The sequence below is a fragment of the Phyllostomus hastatus genome, unplaced genomic scaffold, assembly GCF_019186645.2.
Source record: "Phyllostomus hastatus isolate PE091 unplaced genomic scaffold, TTU_PhHast_1.1 phas_contig_16, whole genome shotgun sequence".
Taxonomy (NCBI): Eukaryota; Metazoa; Chordata; class Mammalia; order Chiroptera; family Phyllostomidae; genus Phyllostomus; species Phyllostomus hastatus.
The window spans coordinates 1,175,936-1,196,443 of record NW_025333643.1 but is presented as its reverse complement, the minus strand read 5'-3'; the positions used below and the strand labels follow the sequence as shown (position 1 = coordinate 1,196,443).

General features: G+C 52.7%; 2 protein-coding genes across 3 annotated transcripts in view; one reads left to right on the top strand and one right to left on the bottom strand.

The window, feature by feature from the left end:
- The window catches only part of XPC (XPC complex subunit, DNA damage recognition and repair factor), a 42,207-nt gene extending 39,648 nt beyond the window's left edge, over window positions 1-2,559 (top strand). The window contains exons 15-16 of one of the 2 annotated variants that reach the window (XM_045832334.1): window positions 478-567; window positions 1,564-2,559. In XM_045832334.1, the coding sequence (XP_045688290.1) occupies window positions 478-567; window positions 1,564-1,773 (300 nt within the window). In that variant the 3' untranslated portion in view covers window positions 1,774-2,559. Of the gene's footprint in view, window positions 1-21; window positions 415-477; window positions 568-1,563 lie in introns of those variants that run through there. The other variant, XM_045832335.1, reaches the window with a different exon arrangement.
- A 997-nt stretch (window positions 2,560-3,556) lies between these two features.
- Window positions 3,557-20,399, bottom strand: TMEM43 (transmembrane protein 43). Its single transcript, XM_045832424.1, has 12 exons — window positions 20,174-20,399; window positions 17,761-17,910; window positions 16,742-16,876; window positions 16,002-16,096; window positions 15,009-15,058; window positions 14,660-14,729; window positions 13,765-13,835; window positions 12,606-12,727; window positions 12,240-12,314; window positions 11,562-11,663; window positions 8,166-8,283; window positions 3,557-5,768 (listed from the first exon to the last, which is right to left on the bottom strand). Exons 1-12 carry the CDS (start codon window positions 20,183-20,185, stop codon window positions 5,566-5,568), a joined length of 1,203 nt encoding a protein of 400 aa, XP_045688380.1. The 5' UTR covers window positions 20,186-20,399; the 3' UTR covers window positions 3,557-5,565.
- Between the last annotated feature and the right edge of the window lie 109 nt (window positions 20,400-20,508).

Genomic DNA, 20,508 nt, shown 5'->3' with positions numbered 1-20,508 from the left:
CACTTGGAACTGCTATAAAAGGAGAGAGTCCATGTACTCCGAAGCTCGCTCTGGCTCCCTGACTGCATGGAAGGCACCACAGGGCACCAGCACTGGATAAGATGGCCCTGCCTACACCTCAGAACCCACTGTCTGCCTACATCTATTGCTTGTCAGCTGTCTGGATCCCAGCTACAGGGACAGCTGCCCCACTGCTGACACCTGCCTCTGTTAAAAGGAACTGCCTGTGGTCCAGGTGTGGAGAACCTCTTCCCCTAGAAGTTTTAGAGTCGGAAACAATTACAAAGAGGCTTTTGTCTTTGATGCCTTTCATGCCTCTTATAAGTCACTCAAATTTTAAAACAGACTTGGTATAGTTAAATTTTCTTTTAACCTAAAATACTTTATATAGATACATATGTACACAGGTTCCATATTGATATTTTTCCTGAAAATGGCAGTACTGGACATTTTATGCCTAACCTGTTTCTGCTGCAGAAAAGGGAGAAGCGGGCTGTAGGGAACTGGAAGCTGCTGGTTAAAGGGCTGCTCATCAGGGAGAGGCTGAAGCTGCGCTATGGGGACAAGGTCAGTGTGCGTCCTTTGTAAAGAGGACAGCCTGGGGTGGGGAGGGGGCGACTCAGCAATCCTGGCCCACGTTCTGCCTGGACATCGCCGTAGGTCCATCAGCTTTATTTTTGAATGCCACAGACCTGTCCCTCCCAGGCCCTGTGTCCTTACTTGTTGGCAGAGGTGTCCCTGGAGTCAGCCTCAGCTGCCGCTTCTGGCCCCTGGCCCTGCCCCAACACCCGCTTTTCTGCCTCTGTCTGCCACGAGTGAGTGAGTGCCTGATGTGGCGCTAACCCTACAGGAAGAGATGGGTTCCTGTATTTCTGTGTTTGACCCACCATTCTTAGCCTTGTGGTGTTCCCAGTGCCTGCGATCATCCCTGACACCAGAAATACTCTCACAGCACCTGCCATTTGGCAGGCCAGCCTGTGGACACAGGCGTGAATTTTTTCACGTAGGCCTCACACACAGAGTGATCGGTACGGGGTCAGAGACAGCAGAAATGTGTTCCGGAAGCAGCTGTGACCACGCCTCTCCAATGCCACATGGTGCCTGTTTGCTTTTAAAAAATATGCTTGTCGTGCTCCTTCCCCAAATTCCTTCATTGACCCCTTCACCTGGCTTCATGCCTGACTGTTCCTTTCACCCTCTGCATTCAGCTCCCTGCCCCAGCCGGCCCAGGGAATGCCTCCTCAAAGCACTGGGCACAGTGATCTCCTCGATTTGATTGTACACTCCTGGAGGGTAGTTTCCTGCCTAGACATCTTGGCATTCCCTCAGTTTGTAAGTTACCAATACCTGCTTGGGTGAGTGAGTCCCCAGTCTAAGGAAGACACGAGAGGACAGGCCTTGGATCTCCTCCAGCCCCACGCAGTGTCCTTGTTTTTCCAGAGCCACACACCTCCAGGCAGGCCATTGCTGGGAGAGTTAATGTCTCAGGTAGGTGCTTCCTCATATCTGCTGAGTCACTGACCTGTGGCCTGTGTTTTCCCTCCACTGTCCTCACCTCTTCAGAGTGAGGCAGCAGTTCCCCCTGCAGCAGAAGGTGGACTCTCTTCTGATGAAGAGGAAGGAACCAGCTCTCAGGCAGAAACGGCCAGGATCCTGGCTGCTTCCTGGCCCCAAAACCGAGAGGCTAAGGAAGAGCAGAAGGCAAAGTGCCCTAAGAAAACCAGAAGGGAAAAGGCGGCAGCTTCCCACCTGTTCCCATTTGAGAGGCTATGATGAGTGGCAGCCTCGTGATAGGCTCTGCCCCGCGGGCCCCACATGTGCTGCAGGGGATGCCCAGGCCCAGAGCTGGCAGCATCTCCGCTGAGAAGGCAAACAGGCATCGGGTGGGGCAGACAAGGATCTGAGAGACAGAGGGTCAGATTGAGGTGGGGCTGCAGGTCTGGTCTGAGCCTAGACTTCGTCATAACCACTTGATAGGGTGGGCCTTCGAAGCTTTTTGCTCCCGTACCCTATGCCTTGAGCTACAGAACACTACCCTGGAGAGACCCTCCTGCACCTAGACTTGGTTCTTCCCATTTTTGGAAATGAGTTTTCTTTAGAAACAACTGGGAAATTTTTCAGACCATGGCCCATGAGGAATGCACCAGTCCTTTTTTCCAGGCAGATCTTCATCTGTCAGACGTTTGTGCTCTTGCCTGTCTTGCAGACTTCGGACCCTCTCTCTGCAGGCCAGGCCACTCATTTTCCCTTGGTCAGGTGTACTAATATTGCTGAATGCTGTCCCTTATAGTATGGCGAGCACAGGTCATCTCAGATTGTGGCATTGTTGGGACCTACTTTTCAAAGCTACATTTCATGATGACAGAAGACTAGAATTCAGAACCAAAATCAGGAAGATCAAAAAGGCAAACCTCTCAGAATTAAAGAAGTACTAGTAAAAGTGGATCATTGTTAAAACAGAATCTGTTCATTACTGGATCAATTTCATAAAGCTCTATGCACTATGGATATTCAGGAGAAATAACATTTTGAGAAAAAATAAAGCATTTATCTAAAAAGGCTCAGCTGTACATTTTCTTTCAGATTTTATGTCAGCTAAGAAAACACAATGATAGTGATTTGTACACACATTGAGACATTAGTTTTCACGTAGGCTGGGAACTTACTATACACAGAGTTTTTTTTTCTTCTATGTTTAAGCAAGGAAATACTATTTCATCATCGACAGGAGCCATTATGAATCAGTTTTATCCCAGGGAAACAAACAAAACACTTGGGGTGTGACTCATACACAGAAGCCTGGCTGGATGCTCTTGTTGAGAAACAAACGGGTTGCCACGGAAACTGCAGCCCTCACTCTTCCTGCACTGGAGCCCTTCTTCTAGAAATAAGCGACTTGTTTCCTGGGAGTTCAGTCGAGCATCACCCTGTCTGCAGAAATAACTTGTTTTTCAGGCAGATGTCAGCTCCTAGGGGGCATTATTGAAGTCAAATAAAACATTGGGTTTTGAGAAATAAAAGAATAGGTTTTAGAAAGTTACCACCTGCTTCAAATCTTGTAGCAAAAAAAAAAAAAAAACTTCAAATTGCTAGTTTGAGTGGACGATTAGCAGCCGTTCACTGCTGCAGAACAGGAGGCAAAAGGAATGAAAATGTGTCATGTGTGTTTGGCGTTTCATGGGTTTTCTCCCAGTTAGTCCTCACAGTAGACTGGTATGAGTAGGATGGCACTGTCCTCATTTTACAGGTGTGGAAGCAGGCTCAGAGAGCATTGATGCTCCCAACATCACACAGCCCATGGGTGGGGGGCTTGGGGTTGGAATTCAGGTCTGCGCCAACCCAAAGCCAAGGATGCCGTGTGCGCCACACTGGACGGTGGTTCTATCCCACGCCTTTCTTGTAGCACATTCTGAGAATGGGTGAAGTGTGAGTCATTCACTTTAACTCCATCCAAAACACAGTAGACTTTGGTATTTAAGACTTCTAAATGCTAGAAATACCGAGTTGCCTTTTTTTTTTAATCTACTTTAACCACTAAAAACAACTTACAACTGAGTTAAATTCATACAGTTTTTACTAAATTTTATGGCTGAATTCTTTACAATAGAAATTTCAGAAAGAATACAAAACCAAAAGGGATAATGACAAGGTCCAATAAAAGACATTTAGAAATTTATTTTGATTTCCTATCAAAAATACAAAGGGAATACAAATTTCACGATTTTTCAAAGGCATCAAATATTAACATTATTTTGCTCCTGAAGAACACTTGAAATTGGCAGTAACTTGGAGCCTGTGCTGGGAAGAATCACGAAGACCAAACCCCATGGCTTTGTGTGCGGCCATCATCTGGTTTCCAAACGCAGCCTGTGAGGACTCAGAGATGCAGTGAACAGGCCGTGGTGAACAGCAGTGATGCTATTTCGGTCTGTAAACACACAAATCATCTCTGGGCCCTGCTGTCTTTGCCACGAAGCATCTCAGTTTGTGGCCCAGATACACCAGGACAACAGGAGAAAGTATTAGGTTGCTATTTCCAGAAGTTCTGACCCCTATTCAACTACCAAGTACTTGCTAAAGCAACCACTCCCAGCAAGGCAGAACAATTTCCAAATAGTGAAAAGATAAAAGATAATACAAAGAATTTTTCAGGACATCAAGGTTACAATATAATCTTCCAAAGGATATGAGAGTAATTGGGAAACTTAGGAAATACGTGAATTGAGTGTGGGTAAGTTTTGCTTTGGAAGAGCAACATGGTGGATAAGACAGATAAAACAAACCCCAGAAGCAGCCCCTGGAGGCCTGGCTGCTCCTGTCGGAAGTACTCTCACGCTCTCACGATGAAGGGAACAAGGCCAGACAAGCGCATTCAAATCCACAGCAAGCCTGAGGCCGCTAAGTCTTGATTTTGACTGGGGGTCACTAGGAAGGAAGGTAGGATAAAGAAGCTTCCAACCTTTCCTCACCGTTTTTCCCAGCCTTTTCCTTTGATGGTTGACTAAAAACTCAAAACTATCTTCAAGTACATAAGTATAGTGTCTGATGCCAGAGGATGAAAGGAAACGCTTTATTCTGTAGAGATTCCCCAACTCCCAGAGGGAAAAAGCCTTTTGCTAACACTTGTTTCAAAAGCGTCTTAAAGCTTCCCAGTGACCCAGAACACTGACAGTGGTAACGTTTTCTCGTATTTAAGCCAGATAAGTCACACCCCCATTTAACACTTCTGTGATCTGAATTAACTTCAGCTAACAGGTTAAAGGGTGTCTTTTTCTATAACAGTCTGAAATGTTCATCATTCAGGTTTTCTGTTTTGCTTTTCAAATCTTATTTCAAATGACTCCCTCTTAGGGTAGACGAAGCGACCCTGAAGCACACACTAAGTGAAGCCACGAAAACTCAGGGCCTTTGGAGATCCCGTACACTAAAAAGATTCTGCCAAACCATGAAAAGAGTATAAAGCCGACAAATGTCCAAGTTTTTCCACATCTCCAGTGGGTTTTCTGTTTGAAAAACCGAATCAAGTTCTGCTCACACACTCCATGGCTTTGGAGGACATGGGCTTAGTCTCCCGGCAGTCAGGCACTGACTGGAGACAGCTGATGACACAGGCGGCCCTGCAGCATCCAGGGTGCAGCTGGCGGCTGTGGCGGAGCCCCGGCACTCATCTCCGGGGTAGGGGCAGTAAGGGGTAAGGCAGCAGGTCTGTGTCGCCTTGACATCTGCAGACATCAGCTAAATGAAGCACGAGAACCAGCCACACACACAGTCCCCAGAGAAGGGGAGGAAACAAGTAGGAGAACACTTGTCATGCTGCCAGAGAGGAGCTGCCTTCTGCCCATCGAAGCTGTTTACTGGCAAGAAAGGGGGTGAAGAGACGTTAGCAGATGGACACCAACCCGACATGAGGGCACACCGCCAAGGCTGGCTCCTTGCAGAGCAGAGCAGGTGCAGAATCCAAACCCAATGTGCACTCGTGTGCTGGTGTGCAGCAGGGTCAGGGAAGTGGGGGGCATGCCAGATCCTGAAGCTCACATGGATGTTGGGTGGGTGCCAGGTCCTGTTTCACTCGAGCTTTTTGGCTGGCACCCGTGTCCGAGCAACGATGATGGGCACCAGGGCCAGGCAGCCAAGGAAGAGGGCCCACAGGGGCCGGTAAAAGAGCCAGCCGGCAGCTACGGTCAGCAGGGTCAGTGAGGTGGCCATGCAGAAGGCAAAGGCCTTCAGGCCAATGTTGACCAGGTCGCGGAAGACAGGAAACCAGTCCACTGTGGGAAAGAAAAAGGCAGTGAGATTTCCGAGAACACCACGCTCTACGTCTCAAGTCACCAAATGGTCCCCCTCTCTAGACAAGGGTGGGCCCTTGCTGCCAGGTGAGGACGGAGAGAAGGTGGTGGGCGGCAAAAACACCCTGCCAGTGAGGGCTGGGAGATCCAAAAGGCCAGGAGCGCTCACTCCTGAGCTGTGTGGCTGTGCACCGCCCCAGGGAGAAGGCATCTGTAAGTGCTTGGGAAACATTAAACTGTACGGCGAAACCAGCCTGAGGCCAATATAAAAACATTCGACTACAGCAGTGGCAAATGCCATTTGCTGTACACAACACAGGAGATGGGACAGACCATTCTACGGATGCCTATTCAGGTGCCTCGGCCATTCCTGGAGGTGTTCGTTCATCCAAGCAGCAGGTCCTTACCGATTACCTACGTGCCAGCTCTGTGCAGGGACGAGGGAAACAAATTAGCCTCAGCTGCACCACCCCCACAAGGATCTCTCAGGCCACTGGCCCCACATGAGGAAGTCTAGGATCCAGGTGGATCCACTGCTGTCTCTGACCTGTCTCTCCTCCAGGATGGCACCCCGTGACTGCTGTCTGCTGGGGAAATCTTCACTCGGTGCTCAGGAGGCCCCAGTGGGCTGGTGCCATTGGGTTTGCAAAGCAAGCCCAGGTGCCCTGCTGTGGCTCCAGCGCCCTAGAGGCCATGTCATAGCTCACCTTTGTCTACTCAGGGAGCAAGCACCCCACTTAGCCCTCATACTGAGCAGTTTGTTTTTGAGGGGTGACCAGGTGTCAGACACTGTGTGCACCATCTCATTAAACCCTCAGGCCCATTCTGTAAGGCCAATGCTATTCTTCATCTCATTTTACCCACAAGGTCACCAAGGCCCAGGGAGCTCAACTCACCCAAAGTCCTACAGCTAGAAAGCACAAGAGCCAGAATTTAAACTCAGGACTGTCAAAGCCCAAGGCCTGAGCTCCAAGCCATTGCTCTGAGCCTTGGAAGGACAGGGGCCTTGTCCGTCCTGCTCACTGTGTGGTCTGCAGGGCTCAGAGCAATGCCTGGCACGCACCAGGCACACGGTTAGTTCTTACTGAGTGAATGGGTGCTTTCATTGCAGGTTCTGAGTCACTCAACCTGCACTTCGGGGCTCCCCATGCTCTGTAGTCTGTTCTGAGTCTGGAATGTCAGCATTCCAGACAGGGGAGAATCAGAGGATCTCAGGTAGTCAGAGGTTCAGAGAAGGGCCATCTGAGATAGACTCCAACCTCCTCATCTTAACAATGCGGACATGAGTCTCCAAGAGGGGAGACAGCCTGTCCAGATCACACAACCGAGATGGGCTCAGCGCAGAGGAAAAGGATGGAGGCTTCTGTTCAAAGTCAGATCTCCCAAACGGTGCCCAAGATGTAGCTGGCCTTCCTGAGCACGGTTCAGCTACCCAAAGAAAACCTCGAGGAAGTGTCCTTCCCTTCCCTGCACCTCAGTTCTCCCATCCATAAAATGAGGTGGGTGGCCCTCCCCGCTCTGAGAGTCTGGGATATGTGCGGCCAGACCTCTCCCCAGCTGGCATGGGTAAGTGGGAGAGAGGTTTGTTGGGGCCCAGAGAAGGCTGACAGGATCACCTGACTGGGCAGAGACACAGTGGGGTAAAGGCTCAAATGGAAAGTCCTCTGAAGCCCCAACCTCCCGTTGCAACAGTCTGACCCAGCCCTTACTCAATCAGCCTGGACACTCAGTCCTGAACCAGCCCAGGGCGCTTGGGCAACTACAGGGCTCACTGGTGCCAGCCTCGGGCCAGGGGAACAGCCCAGCAAACTCTCCCTTGTGCCCCAGAATTGCTGGCTAGCCCAAATCTAGCCCAGTTTTTCAGGTGGGGAATGAAGTATAACAATTTTTAGTGATTCCTATTTGCCAAACGTTTCATAAAACTACAAATCAGGTGAGATAACTGAAGCTGAGACAGGACGGAGGATGGCCCAAGGGTTCAGAGCTCTGACGTCAGATTTCAGGCCCGGCCACTGCAAAGGCTGGCCAGCCTCCTCACCGTGGCTACTCAGCCGTGGGATGAAGGGAGGCAGGAATGAGCAAGGGAGTGGACAAAGCAGAGCCAGACCCCCAGACTCCAGGGCGAGGCCAGCCTCACAGGATCGGCATCCACTCAGCCCTCACCCCTGAAAACATCTTGTCTCTCCTGCCTGCCTGCCTTTGCTCATCCAACTCAAGGCTACGGAGTGGGGACTGAGATGGACCAGAGGCCCAGTTGGGGCCGCAGAGCGCACACCATCGGGGAGAAAGGCTGACAGAGGACGGTGTGAAAAGCCTGGAAGACACCCAGGGCACTCACAGAGAGCGGGTGAGGCTCCCCGCCCGTCCCTTCGCGCCTACCCAGGGTGTAGAGGATCCGCGTCATAAGGCTGAGCCCCGTGAACATGGCCATCCAGCCGGCAGCCCGCAGGCCCCATGTCTTCATGGAATTGCTCTTCTGTTCTCTCAGAAACACCTCCTGCAGGACAAGGCAGGAAAATATGGTGTTACACTTCCTGTCTGAGGGGGTCACTGGCCTACCCAGCTGGCAGGCCAGGTGGCTAGAGGCCACGCCACTGCAGCAGACACTGGGCATTTCTGAACAGACCAGAGGAAGATAAGGGCACAGCTCCCACCCGGGTGTATGTACCCCCCAGCCTAGCACAGGAGGGCAGGGTGTGCACACAGATCGTGGAAGACATGGGCCCTCCTCAGATTGCAGCCCACCTCCTTCAAGAGCCCTTAGCCCAACATCTTGTCCTGGCTGGTGTGGATCTGTTGGTTGGAATGTCGTCCCATAGACCAAAAAGTCATGGGTTCAATTCCCAGTCAGGGCACATACCCTGGTTGTGGGTTTGATCCTGGGTCAAGGCATGTATGAGAAGGCAAACCAATCGATATCTCTCTCTCTCTCTCTCTCTTTCTTTCCCCGCCCCTTTCACTCTTAAAAGCAATGAAAAAATGTCCTCAGGTGAAGATTAAAAAAAAAGTCTTTAGCAGAACATCCGGAAGGAACTTGACTCTCCCTGACACTACAGCAGTACCTTTCTGGGGTCATTGACCAACATCCATGACTGCAGGGACGTCTGACTGTGTCTGCCAGGCGCTACGGAAACCGCTTCGAGTATGGTACCCGACTCAATCTGGGAAGCTGCTCGTGGCACGTGGGATGACCCTCTCCTGTTTTCCCTCCTACTTCTCAGACTACTCCTTCTTAGTCTCCGGGGCCACTCCTTCCCTCTTATTGCCCCCTAAATGTTGAAATTCTCCAGCTGCCTCAGTCTACACTCTCTTGCCAGGAAATCCACCCATACATCAGTGCCTCTCAGGCTGCTGCCATGGCACCTCCCTGGTCCTCCCCCCGGTGCCCCACCCTCCGCCTGTGTGACATCTCCACTTCATGTCCTGGCACATCCAACACTGACTGACACTGGAGCTTCCACCCCAACCTGTTCCTCCATGCCATCTCCATCTCGGCAGATGGTAGCACCCACCCACCTGCACAAGCTCAAATCTGGGTGGCAAATTTGGCTTGTTCCTCCCCTCACCACCTCCCATCCAGGCCATTGGCAAGTCCTGTCAACCCTGGTCCCCATTTCCTCAAACCCTCTCTCACTACTGTCACCCCCTCACTGGGACCTCTGAGGCAGCCTCCTCCCCACTGGCCTCCCTGCTGCTGCCATTGCCACCACCTTCTCCACACAGCAGCCTGCCAAGCCCTGTGCCCAGCCCCATGGCTGCCTGTCGGAGACCAAGTCGAGCGTCCTCCTGCCTCGGGAACTTTGCGCATGTGTCCGCTGTGCTGACAACACACCTGCCTGCAGCCACGCCTGGCCAGCTCCTGCACATTCTGCCAGTGTGGGCTTAAAGGACATTTCTTCAGAGAGCCTACCTTACCGTCATCTGTGGTAACAGCATGAGAGCTAACATTCACTGCTTACTATTTATCAGTCACTGTCCTAGGTGCTTTACAAGTAGTATTCAATCCTCGAAACGACTTGATGAGGTAGGCAACTTACTTCACTGTACAGATGAGGAAACTGAGGCTCCGAGGGGATAAGTAACACACCTGGGGTCTCACCCCAAGCAGTTAACCAAGCTACAAGCCTGAGGGCAGGGATCACGTCTGTTCTGTCCCTAGGTCCCTGGTGCTCGGTAAAAACTCGCAGAGTGGATAATCTTCACAACAACCACATAAGGTAGGGATAATGGCAATAATCATCTCTCTTTAAATCTCCAATTTACAGAGGGGGTCAGGATGAGAGGATAATAACTCGCTTGAGGTTCCACAGCCAGCAGAAGGCAGAGCAGGGCTTGAGCGGGGGCTGTCTCCAGTGCCCCTGCTTGTCCACAGGGCACTCTCCTGTCCCCAGGACTGAAATCTGGACCTCCCGGCTCACAGGGTTGGGGTTTCACAGGGCCCGGGGCTGCCTCCGTGGCCCCAAGCCTCCCCTCCTCACTCGGCAGAGACCCCGGAGCCTGGGCTCGAGGCGCAGGGCGACCAGGAGGCTCTGCCCATCTGCTCTGTCACAGCCTCCCCTCCGGGGCAGGGACCTAAGCCATGAGCACCGCCATGCCTTTCCAGGGGGACAGCTCTGAGTCTCAGGCCTCTACCTGCAGGAGGATGGAAGCCTGGGGATGGAGCTGGAGCTCTGGGAAAGAGGGAAGGGCCTGGACAGGGCCTCCTAATTTTAGAAATGCCCCAGGTGGCCCTGAGAGCTGCTGGAGGGAAGGGTGACTCATGCCCTGCCAGGCTGGGAGGTGGCAGCCCCACCCTGAGGTTGGCAAGCAGGCTCCTGGGCTACAGCCCAACCACACTCTGGTCCTGCCTAGAGAGGGCTGGGCCCAAGCAGCACGCCAGGGCTGGGGGCTAAAGTGAGAGGGATGACTGCTTGGGGCCTGAGAATAGGGTCAAAAGGGTCCCAGCTAAACCCTGACACCTGTCTGCTGCCCTTACCCATTCAAACCCTTCTGGATGCAAAGCCCAGCAATCCTATTGAAAGCGAGCACAGAATGTACCACAAGTGGTACACTGTGTTCACCAACAGCGTAAAAGTTGTGTGTTTCTGTAAAGGGTTTCCTGCCTGGAGAAAGTAGCTAATTTTAGGCATGCAATGGAGCTAATTGGTACATCTTTGTACCCCTTCTCCTTGCAACTCAGGTGACGTGTGACCCTCCCTCTTCCTTCTACAGATGGGAACAGGGGTGCCCACCCTCACCTGGTCCTGGGACTCTGCTCAAATCCCTTTACTGCCCCCCAAATGCTGAGGGGCCCCTGCCTGCTCAGCAGCCTTGCTTCCCCGACCCCTCTCTGGGCAGTGGCCACAAGGACACTCCTGATGCCCCAACAAGACGAACTCTGACTTGCCTGGACTAGTTCCAGCACTGGCCCCTTCTCTTCACTTGGCACTCAGCAGAAACGTTACTCAGAGAGGCCTTCCCACTGCCAGAGCAGATTTCCTATGGTCATGCCTATTTATCCCAGATCATCTGTCTCTTCTTCACGACAGCCAGTGCAAATGCCCTTACCTGTTTTACTGCTGAGTGTCTCTCCCCCACTAGACCGGAAGGAAGCCTTTTGCCCACTGTTGCGCCCAGCACAGCCTGGCACACAGGGAGATACTTACTCCTTTTTCTTCTCCTTGCCTCCTAACACTGGCTATGACCACTAGTAGTAAGTACATATTAAATAACCACAGGAGGGAAGTGCCAGGGAGGGAGACACCAGTCCCTCCATCACAGAAGTTGGCAACTCACCTCTGGTGAGAAGTCCCCATGGTGCAGGAGAAGCAAGGTGTCCCCAGACTTGGTAGAATATGGGACTAGCTGGTCACCCCGCTGCCGGGCAATCACAGTGACCTGGTCAGGGAATTCAGCATTAGAGCTGAGGGGGTGACCAGCCCGCCCAGTCCCAGCACCCCTCAACACTGTGTGTCTGACAGGGAAGCAAGTGAGAGACCCAAGCCATCCCTGAGCCTCTCACTCCACACATCGGCCTGGGGTGCTGCAGCTCCTGGAGCTCCCAAAGTCGCTCCATTTGCAGCCCCACGAAGGGCCCTGGGCAGGAGCAGGGTCTGGCCGGGGTAGAATGTACTCAACAGGGTCGGGAATGCGACAGCAAGCGTGTAGAGCAAAAACTGGGGGCTAGTGGAGGAGCTACCTGTGAATGGGAGAACTCATGAGAGTTCACGCATCATTATGAGGTCCCCCAGAACTACAGTTCTTAACGTGGGGTCAACTGATACCCATGGATGGCTTCAGGGGACACACCTCTCAAACTACTCAAGGCCACGCCTAACTGGGTGAGTACGAGCACGTGAACACTGCTCCCAGAGGGAGGGTCCAAAGCAACGTTCACAACACCGTCCCCTGTGTCCGTGCCCAGGAAGAGTAGGAAGCCCTGCCTTGGTCTGCGCCGCCGCGGAGGCTACATACCACATGAGCCGGGCCCAGGTCAGGGTCGTCGCTGCTCAGCCCCGCATAGGAAAAGGAAACTCGCAGGTCTCCGACCTGGGGGTGGAAGAGAAGCGGGCGGGTGAGGCCAGGAGCAGCCAGCCTGTGCCTGGGTCCATGGCACTGTTGACCCCCCTACGCCTACCCCTCTTCCCACCTCCACAGCTCTGCCCGGGTGGTTCCATCACCTAAAATGCCCCCTCCCTCCGATTTCACTTGGCCAAGTGCAGTTGTGGGCTCCACTGAACCGAATCAGAGTCTTAAGCCAGAATTTGACCGCTGTGTATGCTGGGGAATGGTGCTCTGAGGGGCCTGACTGCTCTCCAAACTGCCCAAGCCCCTCGGCACCTCGGGATACTTGGGGTTTTCACTATGGTAGAAATAGTCTCCCCGGCGAATGATGTCCACATGCGGGTCCTCCAGCTTGGACAGGCTCAGTGGCTTGAAGTTGTCGACTTTGTCAATGAGGCCTAAGAGGAACAGGGTGGTCAGAGACAAGGTGTGCAGTCTTAGACACCCCTGACCTGCAAACCCCTCAACCTGGCATCCTTCCCACTGCACCCTCCTGTGGAACCGCGCCCCTCCTGGTTCAACCCCCTCAGGGCCTTCATACACACAGCCACACGCAGAGTGACCTTCTACAGCTCCATTTCCTCGGCTGCTCCTGTGCCAGCCCCACTGCAGTCTCCACCTCCTCCAGGAAGCCTTCCCTGTCCCGTCTCCATCCAGTCGGGGAATGGAGACCACGGCTCTGGGAATGGTCTCAGCCCTGTACCCATTCTACCTTGGGTCCACTTATCTGTGTGCAAGCCTGGCTCTCAGCTGCATGGAGACCACTTGAGGCCAGGGCTGGCTGGCACAGCAGGCACTGGCTGAGCCACAGAGCAGATGGCAGACAGGCCAAGCTCTGAATTGCCGGCCTCTACTCCCTCACGTTGGCTGTTGGGGCCCTCAGTGTCTTCTCTCCCACCTTCCTGGGTCAAGTTCAGGGACAGAGCCCTAGGAGGTCCTGTGGCTGGTGATACTGCATTGTCCCTTGACTTTGAAATAACTTGGGGGGTGGGGGTTAAAATGAACCACCTACTACCTGGCTCAGGCTAGATGCCATACGGGGCTCAGCAGTGGAGCCCCAGGGGAAGCCTTGTCTCTACAGCTGGCTCAAGGGGTGCTGGAGGAAAGGCCCTTGATTTTGTCTGGTCAGACAGGGACCAGCACCCCAACAGTGACTGGCAGTCATTCTCTGGAATAATCCAGGTGTCAGAGGAATCTGCCTAGGGTGGGGGTGTTCTACATGAGTCCCTGCCTCCTAAAGATTTGCCTTCCCTCTGGTCCCAGCCCAAAACATGATCCTTGGAAAGCTGCTGGCTGATCCCACACCCAGGGCAGCGGGGCCCCTGTACCCACATAAGGGCTGAGTACGAGAGGCACCAGCTCCTGGGAGGTGGCCAAATGGAAGCACAAAGCCTCTGGGTTGGCAATGGCTCACCTGAAGGGGCCAGAGACTTACCTGTGGAGAGGAAAAACCTGCCAATCTGGACAAAGGGGGCAGTTGCTGTGAACGACTCCACTGCCATCGCACTGTGGACGAGAGGGAGCTATCAGTGAGGCAGGGCCCCAGGTGGGAGCTGTGTGGGTTCCTCTGGGTTGTGCTCGGCTGGGTCCCTGCCCAGGGGGATGCTGCAAGTCCAGACCAGCCCAGGCACTGCAGACGTCTTGTCTTTACAGCAACTCCTTACCCTGGGTGCTGGAGTCCCTCTTCCCTGGATGGTGCACCCTCATTCTGTCTACTGTCCCCAGAGCTTCATACTCTCCTGCCCAGACCCCTACCAGCCTGTCCACCCCACCCTCAGGCATCAGATGGGCCTTCCATGAACCTCCCACCTCCCTGACCCTTCCTGGCCTCAGGTAGTACTCAAGCCCCCTGTGTACATTCAAGGCCCTCGGGCACACACACCCCACCCTCCAGGCATGCTCCAGCATTAGGCCTGCTCCAGCCCCATGTCCCTGAGTGAACCTCCCTCTGCCCGATTCTTACAAAGGCCCAGATCAAATGCCACTGCCTGCTGAAAGCCCTTCTTGATTGTCCTCCTGCCCCCACGGCAAACTGCTGCCAGATGCTTCCCTGGTGCTGTACACGCACACCCCTGCAGGCACTTGGTCCAAGCCTTATATTCGTGACTTGTTTGAGGGTAGCATGGGTCTTGCCTCTGTGTTCCCGGCACCCGACATAGGAGCTATCCACCCCGCGTCCAGACTTGTGCCAGGGGGAGTGTGGTCATCACAGGCCACAGTGTGGCCCACACATCCAACACTCTAATCAACTCATAAAGCAGGAGTAGCTCAATCCCATTACGCAGATGAGGAAGCTGAGGCTGCACATGGGCCTGGGGCCCAGCCCTCACCTGGGGTTTTTGTGGCCAATCTCTCGGTCGAAGTTTCTGCTGTTGACGATTTCTGACCTCCATTCAGGGTCTGTTGTGGGAAAAGGGAACAAACTCAGCAACCATGGCATGAGTGGTCACATGTCTAAGGCCTACCAGCCCCTCATCCTCTTATCCAAGCCCATGACCGCTCCATGGCTGAAGGGGCAGCTCCTGGAGCCTCGCTGGATGGATGGGAGAGCAGGGCTCTGCAGACCAGCACCCAGGGACCCCAATACCTGGTCCTGTGCCCTTCTCCACTGCAAGGATGTGCCCACCATCTACCCACAGGCCTGGGGCGTGGCCCTTGAGGATGGGGGCCCATACTCACTGTAGGAGTACCTCCTCTCTGTCTTCACCTGGCCGTCCTCAGTATACTCCCTGCAGGGAAAGCACAGCAGCCCAGAGTCAGCCCATCACTCCTGAGGCATTCCCATCTCAAAGCGTCTCCAGCTGGCAGCAACCTGGGGCTGCCCCATCAAATGGTCCAAATGGCTCAGGCCTTATCTATACCAGCCCAGAGACACGGTGCTCACTCCCTAGCAGACAGCCAGCTCCAGCCCTCGAAGGCCCTGATTGGAGAAAGTGCTTTCTCCTCTGGAGCTGAAATCTGCCTCCACCTGCTTGCACAAAGGACAGCAGCCCACACCCTGGGCTCACAGATCTGGCTGTGCCCTCTGCCCCAGGACAGCCCCATGGGAGCCCCTCTGCAACTGCCCTCCTCCAGGCTGAGCTGCCCTGGCTCCCGGGCCACCTCCCCACCCCTCAACTCATAGTCCATGTATCTCAGGTGGGGCTGACCCCACCCCTAGCTCCAGTGACCCCACCCTGGCCAATAAGAGCCTCTCCTAAGAGGGTATGCAGGGTAGAGGGGGATGCAGGGGGAGGTATTAGGACAGCTGTAATAGCATAATCAATAAAATATTAAAAAATAAAAATAAAGAGCCTCCCCTAAGACTTGTTAGAACTGACAGAATGTAAACCTGGAGGCCACTTCTGTCCCCTTATGGGAGAAGAGATGGAATTAACACACGGGAAAAAATAGTGGCCTGGAACCAGTAATATCTAAACTCAGGCATCTGTGGAACTTTCCAGATAAGGGAGCTAATCAGTCCTCCCTTCTTTGGGCCACTGTGCATTGGATTTCTGCCCCCTTCAAACAAAAGATCATTCACTAATAACTTCAGGATAAACTAGACATTTCTCTGACAGTAAGATTTCATACTTGAAATTTCAGAAATGTCAAAACAAAAGCCACCTGTGTTTTATCCTAACATCTGCACCCCCTCTACCCCCAGCTGACTGCCACTCTCTGGCACCTCACCTGGAATCCTCGGTTTCCACCCACTGGTACATCTCCACTTGCCGCCGCAGCTTCACAGCTGGAATGTGGACCCCATAGTTTGGGTCAGACAAGAGCTTCAAAAAGAATCAAACAAACCAAAACCAAATAAATAAAGAACAAGACTCACACCAGCACAGAATGCCCAACTCAGGGGAAGCTGGACTAGAAAAGAAACAGGTACAGAGGATAGGGGCAGGATGGAGAATGCTACGGCTACTTCATGTGGGAGAATCAGGAGAAGCTGCTTATCCCAAGTTCTGAATACCCAATGCCTGTGACATGTGCCTCCCAGGGCAGGCTCAAGCTGCAAGGCCCAGTGGCACGGTGGCATTGGTGCTCAGTGCCACATTTAGTGCTCAGACAGGAAAGGTTGAATAACCAGAGTACCTTTGTACCCTTGAACTAGACCACATGCTAATCATAATCATTAATGCACCTATTTGTAAAGCTCACACCACATGCCAGGCATGAGGCCAGGATTTCAGCTACTTAATCCCACCAAATCTTCAAAACTGGCCCCCTAATTTGTTACAATTATTCTCCCCATGAAGACTTGAGATTTACGAGTTACAGGTCCACACAACTTCTGAGTGGTGGAGACGGTAATCACAGCCCTGTGTGTCCATCTCCTAGGTCCATGTTTTCAAAATTCTCAACCAAACAAAATCTAGTGATGTGCTTCGAGCCTCCAGCGGGTCAGCGACCATCGCCAAACACACCTTGGATGTCCGCAGGGCCCCAATGATGTGCACCAGCTTCCCCTCGTTCTCAGGAGCCACAGTGTGGATGCTGTCGGGGGACACCACGAGTGAGAGCCCTTCCGCCAGGGAGGTTGCCGTCTTCAATGCGCGGCCCTGTGAGCAAAGGGCAGTGAGGATTTCAGTAAGTCAGGTACAGCCTGACACAGTGTCTCAGGGCAGAATGGGCCTCAGAGAGCACTGAGACCACTCTTCCCATTTTACGGTTGGAAAACTGAAGTCTAGCAAGTGGCAGAGTTATGACTGGAACCCAAGATTCCTGCTTTCCCAGGCAAACCTCCCCCCACCACCCCACTGCCTCCACACTGGACTGGCTGATGTTTTGTCTGCCCGGTATCCCCTCCCCAATTTTCCTCTGTCTTCTCCTCCCCTCCCCTACTCTCAGTCCATGTGATTTATATGGGCCAATCAGTACTTTGGTCCAAAGCATATGACCCAGGCCTAGCCAATCAGTACATGTGTTCAGTGGCCACGGGGACTGGTTGAGAGGACTGAGACCCAAACCAGGACTCAGATCTCCCTGCAATTGTTGTTAAATTCATTTAGAAGGAGATGGTTCCTTTGTTCTCTGTGGTTGCTAAGCTGATTGGATATGATCCTGAAATTCCTTAACCAACAAAAAGAGTCTGCCAAAGGAAAACCCACAACAGAGAAACACAGGCAAGAGATGGAAAAATGGAGATTTCTGGTGACCCAACATGAATGCGTGGATCCAACTATACCTGAAGTTGGTGTTACCCCCAGAATTTCAGGTGTGTTAACCTATCCACTCACTTCCCATTATTTCACATAGTTATATGTGTATGTGGGGGGCGGGGGAGGAGTCACAACAGAAAGATTTCTGATTAATTCAGCATATCCCCCTCTCTTTTGTAAAATCTATGCCCTTATTATTCAATCCAGCCTCTGGATTCAATAGCCTTTGCTCCCTGGCGCTACAGGGACCCTCATTCTGCACAGTGGGACCCTAAACATTTTACCTCATTGGTAAAAATTAAGTAGAAGGCAAGCAGGAAGGTCATGAGCCCCACAACCATTCCACCCGAGGTCTCGCTCAGCCGCTGTAGGAAGCCTGGCTGGGGGTCAGTCGTAATTTTGACATGTTCTCTTCTGTTACTTGTATTAGAATACTGAAGGAAAAAAAAAAGAAAATTAGTTTCTTTAAATAAATTAAATTTCACTATTTATATTGTTTTCGTTTTAATTATATGTGGTAAAAACACACAGATGTTAAGTGTGCAGTTTGATGGATTGTGACAAATGTAGATCCCGCCTGACCAGCATCCTGACCAAAGCACAGAACATGTCCATCACCCAGAACTTTCGGTTCCCCTTTCCTGCCAACACACCCCTCTCCACCTCCCAGAGTTAACAGCTGTATCAGTACAATGGGTAGTAGCAGGACACACCCAGTCCACATTCTGAACCAAATTCCCACCCAATAAACAGGATGACGGAGACTCCCTCTGCCCGTTCCCCACTACCCACCCTTACACCTCCCCCAGCCGGAGGGGCACCCTCCTGAACCTTTCTTCCTTCCCTTCAAGGCCATCTTGATGTTGGCTACATAATGTGTGTTGAATACCTTTATGTGTCCTCAGTGACACATACCCTCCCAGTCCCAGCACTCTGGGCTCAAAAGTAGTAAGAGGTGGGAACAGAGGTCAACCCATAGGCCTGAAAATCACTTGCTGTGAAACCCTGGGTAGTTAGTTGCTCTACCTCCCTGATCCTGTTTACTCACTTATAAAATGAAGACAGTAAGCTGTGCCTGTGACAAGACAGTGATTACACTGATTAAGAATTCTGTCACCTCCCTGCTCCCCTACCACCAGGGCTGGGCGGCTCCTCCCCTAAACACACACCCAGCTACTAGATGAATCAACAAAGACTTGGCAACAGAGGATACCCAGATTCAATTGCATTCCTTGGCAAAATCAGGTCCCAACATCCTAAGATGGTCTCTGCCCACCAGATGGACCATCCATGTTAGAGTGTGAAGATGTTTTTCATGTATTAAGTACCCACTACACATCAGGTACTATTGAGAGCACAATTTCCCTTAAACTTCCCATCCCTCTAGAGATTAGAGCCATACAACTACAAAGAGGAAGTGGATTTGCCCCCAGGTCTGCCTGACTCCCACGACGACGTAACCTGCCAACCTGGCTGCAAGACCTGGGCAAGTGCCTTCTTCTGCTAGGGAAATACCCCATCTGTAAAACAGGGTGGTGGTGTGGAGGGCAGACAGGAGTTCACCTTTGGGAGCAAGCCAGTCTCTCCTGACTACCCTCTCCCCTGGCAGATCCTGGGTCTCATGGACCACCTCTGAGGCTTTTTTCTAGGTGCAGCAGTCAAGGCTTTCAGCCCTCCAACACAACTCTAACCTGGGGCAGAGTGCACTAGGGCTGTGGGTGACACAAACTCTGACTTTTGAAGGGTGTGGGAGGCAGAGGGGACCCTCAGAACAGAGAAGGGGCCTGGAAAGAGGGTTTAACAAGACAGGAGAGAGTGGGTAGGGCACTCCACCAAAGCGGGAGGGAGGGAGGGAGGGAGTGTCTGGAGCTGGCAGGGCTCCCCAGCTGGCTCCAGAAGCACTTTCATACAGGAGGGGAGTGGTGAGTCACTGGCTTCTCCCATATACAGCACCCTGGTGAAAAGGACTACTCGGTTTGCTAAATGAATGTTGGGCTTAAGTTGAAAGATTCCTGAGAAAGGCTAGCTTCAGGGACAAGAAGCCAGCAGCCTTTTGAAAGAAATCACCTTCAGTCAGGATCTCTCTAACCGAAACCACGCTAGGAGGACAAGAAGTCCAGTAGTAGGTAAATGCTTACAGACATCCTAACTCTTCTGCTCCCAAACAAACCTGAGCCCCTTACATACACACCTAGGGCGGGGAGTTCACTGACTGCCCGGAAAGCCCTGTCTGTCCCAGGCTGGACAGCTCCACCTGGGCGGTATCGGCTTCCCCCAACTCCCGCGGACTGGGCCCCTCTCTGAGGTTATGTCCAGCTCCTCAAATTTTAAAACTCCAAGGGCCTAGGCGGTAACTGGGAATGAACGGAAGGGCTGCTGAGAGGTGCCGAGCACAAGTAGATCCCATGTCCGGAGCAACACCTCCTGAGTCTCCCTCTCCACAAATTAGCGACCCGAGGAACAGGTGGACCAAGGAATACGGACAAAAGGAGTCTGGACAGGCTAAAACAAATTAACAGATTAGCTGCTAGAAGGCATAGACACAGCATGCAGAGGGAAGCGGGGGGGGGGGGCGGGGGGCAGCCGCACCGACGTGGGTCTGACCAGCAAAATAGACCTAGGAAGCTCCGAGGGGAAAAGGAGGGCCCGAGATTTGGGGAAGCCTGGGTGTGGCCCGCCAGACCAGGAGACACTCACATTCGCGGCCATGGTGAGACCCCGCTGGCCGGCCCGGCCCGTCTTGCTCTACTTAGGGACGAAAGGAGTTTACGGCCAGAGTGCGGAGAGCAGGGCCCTCTAGACTGTCCGAGTTGCGAAAACCGCGCGTTGCCCAAAACCACAGGCGTTGTGCGGCGACGTTAACTCCCCCGTGGTCTCCAGCTGCTCAGCTCAACCGTGCCGCAAGGTCTTCTGGAAAATGTAGTACATGGTTAGGTGCTTTCTCCAATAAATTGCAAAAAAAAATCCGGTGTATGTAACTGATGCGCCTGCGCATTGCAAGACTTTCTGGGAAGCGTAGTCTTCCTGAAGAC

Bases quoted from the DNA above. Each gene is read 5' to 3' on its own strand.
- TMEM43 (XM_045832424.1), bottom strand. The intron at 14,730-15,008 runs GTGAGTATGGGC...TTCCCACAACAG, and splicing joins AGAGAGGAGGTACTCCTACA to ACCCTGAATGGAGGTCAGAA. The intron at 12,728-13,764 runs GTAAGTCTCTGG...TGTTCCTCTTAG, and splicing joins CAGGTTTTTCCTCTCCACAG to GCCTCATTGACAAAGTCGAC.